The sequence below is a fragment of the Phytophthora parasitica genome (assembly GCF_000247585.1).
Source record: "Phytophthora parasitica INRA-310 unplaced genomic scaffold supercont2.15, whole genome shotgun sequence".
Lineage (NCBI taxonomy): Eukaryota > Oomycota > Peronosporomycetes > Peronosporales > Peronosporaceae > Phytophthora > Phytophthora nicotianae.
In genome coordinates, this window is record NW_008649001.1 from 653,249 (window position 1) to 661,745 (window position 8,497).

The following is an 8,497-nucleotide window of genomic DNA, read 5'->3' on the forward strand; positions in this document are numbered from 1 at the left end:
GTCCATTTACCGTAATCCCTAAAGGACTCCCTAAAACGTTCTCTAAAATATTGCTACAGACGATCCCCTCGGTAGTAATCCCTAGATTTGGAATACTCCCTCAACAGCAATTAATTAGCAGTTTCTGGTGACCATTCACTTACAAACCCAAGATTTTAATCCTCTCACCCCTCAGTTGTAAAAAATGGAGGACATTTCAAGTATTTCTATTATGAGGTGCTTAGTTATGGGAATAACATAACTGCACAGAACATCCGAAGAAATCCAGCAAAGACTTTTGGTCCTTGTGGCCTTGTTTTCTTCCAGTTCACAGAGCATGTTCTGCATTTCTCGCAATCCACTCACCGATCTACCCGATACTCCAGTCGCACCGGCACGAACGAGAAGCTTACCAATCCACATTGCTCTTTAATTGCTTCTAGCTCAGGGTTCTCCTCCTTACTACTCTCCATATACTCGGATCCATTTTTTTAGGTATATTCACAGACAGGAATACCTTTAGACAGGAATGGCTTACAGAGGTGTGACTGCCGATTGGATAGACTGAATCTCTATTTCAATTGATGCTGAGACGAATTTTCGGGTGGTCGTCTCCTCTACCCAAGGCTGCCGTCACTAGACTAGGAGTCATGCGTCTACGCAGCAGTGGACCTGTAGAAGGAGATGACATATTAGTGCAGAAGGTCGTCGTGAAGATCGAGGCGGCATGTCTGCCATCTCCACAGCGACAAGCACGTTGCGAGGACGAAGCGTTGGGCATGAAACGCGAGAAGAAGGATGAAACCCCACTGACCCCCAAGAAGAAAGCAAAGAAAGCCAAGATCAAGAAGGAGCGAGTTCCTCGTAAGGAGCCCAATGGCTGGAAGGAAATTCTGCATGGAATCCAGCAGATGCGCGCGAAGAAGGATGCTGAGGTGGACAAATACGGGTGTGAGGTGCGTTCGTGGACACTCTGAGCTGTAATAAAAGTCTCCCAGGCATGATATATGATGACTGCAGGTGTTCTTCGACGAGAGCTTTCCACCTCATGTATGTCGCTTCCACGTGCTCATCGCTGCCATGATGAGCAGCCAGACTAAAGACCCAGTCAACGCCGCAGCAATGGGTCGCCTTATTAAACATGGTGCAGCACTTATTGGCATTCACTTTAACGCTGGAAGCGGTGCTACCTGCTGATTGCCATGTGCTTTGTGTAGGGTTGACAGTGGAGTCGATGCTTGAGATCGAGCTACAGGAACTCGCACAGCTGATCCGACCCGTGGGTTTCTTCAACCACAAGGCCAAGTACATTAAGCAGACAGCATCGATCTTGACCAAGCAGGCTGAGGCGGAAGGCAAGGAAGTCGTTGATATTCCGAACACGTACGAAGGGCTAATTGCGCTACCCGGAGTCGGTCCAAAGATGGCGACGCTTGTGATGAATAGCGCATGGCAGAAGTGCGTTAACGTACTCTAGTCACGCTTTGGTGGTGTTGATACTAACCGTGGTGCTGCTTTGCTTGCAGTACTGTTGGAATTTGTGTGGATACACATGTGCATCGCATCTCAAATCGCCTTAAATGGGTCAAGACTTGGAACAAGAACAACCCCAAATCGCAGAATCCGGAGAAGACTCGAGCGGTACGGATTTAAATTGCTCGATCGATCATGGACGTACCTGTATTATTCTAATAAGGTAATTGAAACACAGGAGCTTGAGGACTGGCTACCAAAGGAACACTGGGGGCCCATCAACCCGCTGCTGGTTGGTTTCGGACAGACCATTTGTCTTCCTCGAGGTCCAAAATGCAGTGAATGCAAAATCCGAGGCATTTGTCCGTCGGCAAACAGCTCTGCAATATAAGTCAAACGATTACATACTCGAATGGTGTTGCATTCAATGCGTCCGCTAGCTTCTTGTAAAAGCCCATACGCGACGACAGCTTAAACGTTAGTAGTGGAACCTCCTGATACTGATTTACAAAGTCATGCTGAGGTCGCACTACTGTCTAAAGGATATTGATACTACATGCAGTACATAAGCACACATTCGAAAGCAAAGCAGCACGCTGTAATTCACTACATAATACACCTAATGGTACATGGATGTCGTGGTCAAGCTGCATGTAGTCGTCCGCAATGTGCTACAAACCAGGCCAGTTAGGTAGGTGCTCTGCCAGGCTCTCCTCCTCTGTAACCCGTTCGGTTTTAAATAACTCGATAAACTATCCAGCAAAAAGCTTTGTTAGATACAAAAAATGGTTTCGTTAGGGAACCTCAAGTTACCTGTTGATCCATCATTCGAGGCTTTGGGGCCGAGAAGCGAATGTATTCATCAAAGATAGAACTGAACGCCCAGCGCTGCACCTTGCGCAGCGAACCGACCAAGCAACCGGTGCGATGCTACGAACAGCAATTCTGTTAATTTCTGCAACTGTTTACCAAACTCTGAATACTTCGTGCATACCTTGCCCTTATTGCAATGAATGAGCATGGGATGGTTGCGCTTGTCCAGCACAGCCTTCAGCGCTGCCACAATGCCGTCCTCCGGAATGTCCACAAAAGGCTCCTATTTAATCATAAAACTGTCATAATTTTATATCATTTCAACGATATAACGTTTTGGCCGACCTTGTTTCCTGGAACGCCAAACTGCAGTAGCTTGATGCCGTGCATCTTGTTGAACTCCGTGTTAGCCAGCGGATAGTCCTCCAGCACCAGCGTTAAGATGGACTTGAGCTGGAGCGACTTCTTCAAAAAGGCAAAGTTCTTCTTTTTAGGGAATCCACCTGTATCGGATACCTTTTCAGCAATACTTCCTCAAGTTTCTCTATAACATATCAATCCACGTACTTCTGTAGAGCCCCTTCTCGATCATGGCAAAGTTCTCAGGTGGGATAAGTTCCTCGTAGTCTCCATCTTCCTCCTCCACGGCCTTGACGAGTGCGGGATCGCCTGCCAGCACCACAGACGTCGACGACAGTGTCGCCATCATGGTTACGCTCGCAAAATATCACAACTAGTTCTAATTGGATGAAAATCTGTTTTTCATCCAATCACTCTCTATCCTCTCTCTACAAGAACACCAGTAAACCAACATGGAGGACACGACGACCAAGGACTTCCAGGATGACCCTCTTACAGCCCCCAGCAGTGATGCAGACGCTTTGGCTTCACCACAACCAGGTACCAAGCGCAAGAAAGTGTCGCGGACGGCACTGACACTGCGCGAGAAGGCCATCGTCAAGAGCTTCTGTGAGCAGAAGGTGACGGACTGTAAGGCTCGAGGGGAGCTAGTGCCATCACAGGAGGTTCTGCGACGGGAGGTTGCGGCCCAGTATGGCTGGTCCTGCGGCCGATCGACACTGTCCAAGATAATATCCATGGACTGGAAGCTACTGCGAGGCAGACACGAGGGCGGCGAGGCGCCCAGGAACCCCAATATGAAGCGACGTCGACGACCACTATTCCCAGCGTTCGAGGGGGATCTGGTCAAGTTCATCACCGCTCATATCGGCGAGGATGACAGCAATAATGATACTACAGGTGTTACAGAGCAATCCCAGTCAGCAGAGATTGCTAGCGATGGAAATACGGCGAGTGTAAGTGAGGATAAAGGTACCCAGTCGATTGAAGATGCTGGAAATCGAAGACGACCATTGACGGAGGCGCTGATATTGGAAGAAGCACAACGACTCAAACAGGTGCACGGTGTGTCGGATGAGATGCTTGTCCTCTCGGTCGGATGGTTGGCGCGATTCAAGCATCGACACTGTATTCGGCTCCGCAAACCTGCGGTAGAGACAAACAAATGCACGATACCGCTACACCAACAAGTTGGCAGTGCTGAGGCAATCTCGATAGGCACATGGAATACAGGACTTATGTCTTCTAGTCTATCGCAAGCACAAGAGTCGATTGAACAATCAGTGCCTCACCCACACACTGCAGACTCTGGTGTAATTGACAACGAGAGTCTCCTGCCATCGTCAATTCAGCACGGCGACAATTTGGAGTTGACAAGTGGTTCTGGAAACCTGGTGGCTCAAACGAGAGCGGCGCTGTGTTCTTCCCAATGGTATCAGGGTGAGCAGACTAACCGATCATCTACTGTTGCATTACTGGAGCAGCTACCTCAGAGTGTTCGCGAACTGTCCTGTTCGTGTCAAAGATACGACGATTTAATAGGCGGTATCAGTGGATTAAGAGTGGCTGTCGTGGGTTTTGGAAGTATTGTGGAAGCTTTCCTCCTCGCCAAGGCAGTCGGTGCTAGTGGATCTGTGGTTTGCGTTGAAGCGAGCGCTTCTAATATCTACGCAGCAGAACGAATTGCTGAGAGTTTTTGCCTTCACACACTAGGGCTACCAGCAGTCAATCTGAAGTTCATCATGGGTGAATACAGCGGTTTGCCTCGGTCTTCGTCTGCAGAGAGCAATGAGCTTAAGAATCTTCAGGGCCAGTTTGATCTAGTTATTTGCAACTGCTCGGTCCAATCATTGGAGTTTCCTGCCAGCAAGAATGCAATATTGGCACTGGCTTATAGTCTCCTCAAGGTTGGAGGTGAGCTGCGCGTGACAGATTTGGTATGTTCTCGACGGTTGTCGTCATCCGAGTGCGAAGAGGCCCGCTTAGTCATGGTAGAAGATGAAAGTGGGAGTTCCAAGCAATTGCAGCAGAAACTATTGGTCGGTGCACCTTACGTAGGCGACCTAAAACGACTGTTTCGAGCTCTTGGTACCGATGCTGAAGTGCGGATTGAAAGCTGTAGCGAAGCAGACGCAGCAGCAATCGACAGCGCTGTAGCTTCTCTGCTTCCACCTCTAGCTACAGCTAGTGACGTTCGATTTCGTCGAGTCATTTTTCATGCTTTCCGAATCCAAGATGTCGAGGAACCCCGGGAGAATTACGGACAAGCAGCGATTTTTAATGGTGGTGATGCTGACGATAAGAGCGTCGTGGGTGGAGCTGTATTACATTCGTTTCGACTTGACGATGAGTGGAGCTTTGATAGAGGAATACGCGCGCCAGTTGACGGTAATACTGCACAAATATTGCAGACAGCATGGATAAAGCGATACTTTTCAGTGAGTGGAGATCGTTCTAGACACCGTGGTCCATTCGGGAGAGCGCAAATCTACGCATTCACATCAATGGCCCCGTCAGGTCCGGATAGTACGCTGGAATCAAGTGGAGACACTACGGTCGCTGACGAATCTCAGGTCGTAATCGCTTCGCCATCGGCAGAGCCGCTCGAGATCGCGAATATTTAGCAAGGATTATGACAATCCCCACGATCCAACGATGCTGTGATTTTGGGAGCTCTTTAGCACGACCAATTCTTTTAAGTAATCTGCTAGGTGAATCGACGTGGGGAACACTAGGCTGCACGATACCTTCCTTTTCAGTGTCAAGCTCTCGCCACTTCAACTTCCATGTGGGCCACCCGAATCCCAAAAATGCACATACGTCGTTCAGTGTATCTCATTGGCTAAAAGGCCTTATATCCAATCATTTTCCAATGAGATCTACCGATTGTAGCCAATTAGAGCAAGCTGAACACGCCATTTAAAGCAGTGGTGCACGAACACCTACAACTGACCCATTCCGCATCCGGTTCAAGACCCCAAGCGTCATCCGAACTCTCGTCACCATGAGCCACATCTTGCACGCCGTGTCCACGGGTTCGCAGGCCTCGCTGGTGCCTATCAAGCGCGCGCTGCTGTCCGTGTCGGACAAGACTGGCGTCGTGGAGCTGGCCACTTACCTGTCGCAGCACGGTGTGGAGCTGCTCTCCACAGGTGGCACTGCCAAGGCTCTGCGTGATGCTCAGCTGCCCGTCGTGGATGTATCTGCCTACACGGGCTCGCCCGAGATCATGGACGGCCGCGTCAAGACGCTGCACCCTAAGATCCACGGTGGTCTGCTGGGCGTGCGTGGCAATGCCCAGCACGAGGCGGACATGGCTGCCAACGGCATCCAGAACATCGACCTGGTTGTGCTTAACTTGTACGCCTTCGAGGCGGCCGTGGCCAATGGCGGTGACTTCGACACGTGCATTGAGAACATCGATATCGGTGGTCCGTCCATGCTGCGCTCGTCGGCCAAGAACCACAAGGCTGTGGTCATCTGCTCCAGTCCGTCGCAGTACCCGACGCTGATCCAGGAGCTCGAGACCAACAAGGACTCGTTCAGCACCTCCATCGAGTTCCGTCGCAGCTGCGCCGCCGCCGCCTTCTCCCTGGCGGCGTCGTACGACTCGGCCATCTCGTCGTGGCTAAATGGCCAGCTCGGCACTTCGGCTCCTACCGTCACTCGCGTGTATAAGAACGAGTTCCCTCTTAAGTACGGTTGCAACCCGCACCAGAACCCGGCTGCTATCCTCAGCCGTGTGGGTAGTAAGCTGCCCTTCACGGTACTCAATGGCACCCCGGGCTACATTAACTTGCTGGACGCTGCCAACGCCTACCAGCTTGTGCGTGAGCTGCGTCTGTCGCTTGGTCTTCCCGCTGCCGCCTCGTTCAAGCACGTGAGCCCTGCCGGTGCCGCTGTGGCTGTGGACCTCGAGCAGGGTCTCCACGCTGCTTACGAGGTCGGCAACGTGACGCTTACCCCGCTGTCACTAGCCTACCTGCGTGCTCGTAACGCTGATCCTCTGTCTTCGTTCGGTGACTTCGTCGCTGTCAGTGACGTGGTGGATGAGGCCACCGCTAAGATCCTCAAGCGTGAGGTGAGCGACGGTATCATCGCCCCTGGCTACGAGCCGGCGGCCTTTGAGATCCTTAAGGCCAAGAAGGGCGGCAAGTTCATCGTGCTTGAGGCCGACCCGAACTTTGTGCTGCCGGACATTGAGTACCGTGAGGTTGCTGGCATCACGTTCGCTCAGAAGCGCAACGATGTCATTTTCTCGGCTGAGAAGCACCTGGCGGACGTGCAGACCACTGGTGCTGGTCCTCTGACGGACGCCAAGAAGCGCGACTTGGCTCTTGCTGCTATTACGCTCAAGTACACGCAGTCCAACTCGGTTGGCTATGCTAAGGACGGCCAGATGATCGGTGTGGGTGCTGGCCAGCAGTCCCGTGTGGACTGCGTCAAGCTTGCTGGCCGTAAGGTGGCTATCTGGCACCTGCGTCAACACCCCAAGGTGCAGGGTCTTGCCTTCAAGAGCACTGTCAAGCGCCAGGAGCGCGTGAACGCTCGTGTGCGTTACATTGAAGGCGACATGGCTCCTGCTGAGCTCGAGACGTTCAACGCGCTGTTCGAGACGGTCCCGGAGCCGCTCACGGCTGCGGAGAAGGATGAGTTCCTCAAGAACCTGACGGACGTGAGTCTGGCGTCGGACGCCTTCTTCCCGTTCCGTGACTCCATTGACCACGCCACCAAGCTGGGTGTCAAGTTCATCACGCAGCCTGGTGGCAGCACCCGCGACGCTGACGTCAAGTCCGCCTGCGAGGAGTTCGGCATCACCATGGCCTTCTCCAACCTCCGTCTCTTCCACCACTAAGTGTGAAAGGTACAGAGAGCGATGACAAGACGTTGTAGTAACATGGTGCCCCCAATTGGGCGTACCTTGTATACTCACAGTCTCTCTCGTGTAGGCAGCAGATTCCAGTGTTGCTAGCATGTAATCACGTGTTATACTTATAATGGACTGCATGTTTGCTTTCCCAAGTACTTGTGTCTATCTCTTCTACCTATCTAAGTACCTTGTTGCTACTGCCTCTTCTTGTCCTGGTCCAGTGGTTTGTTGATGCACTTGAAGTAGATCGTGGAGCCAAACACTAGCACAGCGAAGATCGCTGCCCAGATGAGTTTAACGTAGAGCGGGAAGGGCGTCGTGAACATGCCTTGCCCATGCTTGATGATCACCAGCACCTCCGTGACGACTACAGCGATGCCCAGCCAAGCACGTGGTCCAAGCTTCATCACGGGCATTTTCTTGCCTTCGTAGTTCATCGTAAACGAGCAGAAAATGTAGTATTCCGCCACTGCGTAGCTGCCAGCAGAGTACCAGACTGCAAGACGATAGATGTTCACGTTACTGCTGGCAGGTACCCACAGTACCGTCTTGAGGAAGAACGAGTTAAGCATCATGATCGATAGGATCGTAACCATTGACATAACTCGCCAGAATCGCTCAGCCGATCGGAAGATCTTCCAGTCGTACGCCATCCAATACGCCGGCGTGAACTGTGCCAACGCACGCTTGGCTTTACCCGTTAAGTTCGGGATTTTACGGATACCAACCCAGTTGAAGCGACGCATCTCGAAGTACCGACAGATCTTCATGCCCAAGTAAATACCAGCGGCATTGCAAGTGAAGATGTCGAAGAAGAGATGATCCCACCAACACTCGTTAAAGTTGGCCAGCCAATGGCTGAACGTGATCTCGTACAGTTCGAACATGATGCTCAGTATCCACGAGATCATCCTGCTGCGTACCATAATGGAGCCCACGATCCATCCCAAGAAGTGCATGATCACAAATCGGTCGTAGAATGTAGCTTTGACATTGGCAAAG

The 8,497-nt window shown here is 51.5% G+C and overlaps 5 protein-coding genes across 8 annotated transcripts in view; 3 read left to right on the plus strand and 2 right to left on the minus strand.

Moving 5' to 3' along the window:
• Positions 1–248: 248 nt before the first annotated feature.
• Positions 249–2,093, plus strand: PPTG_08185 (hypothetical protein). 4 transcript variants are annotated; one of them, XM_008903116.1, is made up of 5 exons: positions 249–935; positions 1,000–1,123; positions 1,197–1,437; positions 1,506–1,620; positions 1,676–2,093. In XM_008903116.1, the coding sequence occupies exons 1-5, from the start codon at positions 564–566 to the stop codon at positions 1,841–1,843; spliced, it is 1,020 nt and encodes a 339-aa protein (XP_008901364.1). In that variant the 5' UTR covers positions 249–563; the 3' UTR covers positions 1,844–2,093. The 4 variants fall into 4 exon arrangements, with proteins under 4 accessions (XP_008901364.1, XP_008901365.1, XP_008901367.1 ...); XM_008903117.1 differs by having other exon boundaries at positions 1,691–2,093; XM_008903119.1 differs by having other exon boundaries at positions 1,197–1,620; positions 1,691–2,093.
• Positions 1,859–3,013, minus strand: PPTG_08186 (hypothetical protein). The gene is made up of 5 exons (XM_008903120.1): positions 2,833–3,013; positions 2,611–2,768; positions 2,447–2,548; positions 2,266–2,382; positions 1,859–2,204 (listed from the first exon to the last, which is right to left on the minus strand). Exons 1-5 carry the CDS (start codon positions 2,972–2,974, stop codon positions 2,124–2,126), a joined length of 600 nt encoding a protein of 199 aa, XP_008901368.1. The 5' UTR covers positions 2,975–3,013; the 3' UTR covers positions 1,859–2,123.
• A 64-nt stretch (positions 3,014–3,077) lies between these two features.
• On the plus strand, positions 3,078–5,249 carry PPTG_08187 (hypothetical protein; the record flags this gene model as incomplete). Its single annotated transcript, XM_008903121.1, has 1 exon — positions 3,078–5,249. The coding sequence occupies one exon, from the start codon at positions 3,078–3,080 to the stop codon at positions 5,247–5,249; it is 2,172 nt and encodes a 723-aa protein (XP_008901369.1).
• Positions 5,250–5,629: 380 nt separating this feature from the next.
• PPTG_08188 (phosphoribosylaminoimidazolecarboxamide formyltransferase/IMP cyclohydrolase) lies at positions 5,630–7,480 on the plus strand (the record flags this gene model as incomplete). The annotated part of the gene is made up of 1 exon (XM_008903122.1): positions 5,630–7,480. One exon carries the CDS (start codon positions 5,630–5,632, stop codon positions 7,478–7,480), a length of 1,851 nt encoding a protein of 616 aa, XP_008901370.1.
• The window catches only part of PPTG_08189 (hypothetical protein), a 1,907-nt gene continuing 587 nt past the window's right edge, over positions 7,178–8,497 (minus strand). The window contains exon 1 of the mRNA XM_008903123.1: positions 7,178–8,497. This exon is cut by the window's right edge and continues 587 nt beyond it. Coding sequence (XP_008901371.1) covers positions 7,690–8,454 — 765 coding nt within the window. The 5' untranslated portion in view covers positions 8,455–8,497 and the 3' untranslated portion in view covers positions 7,178–7,689.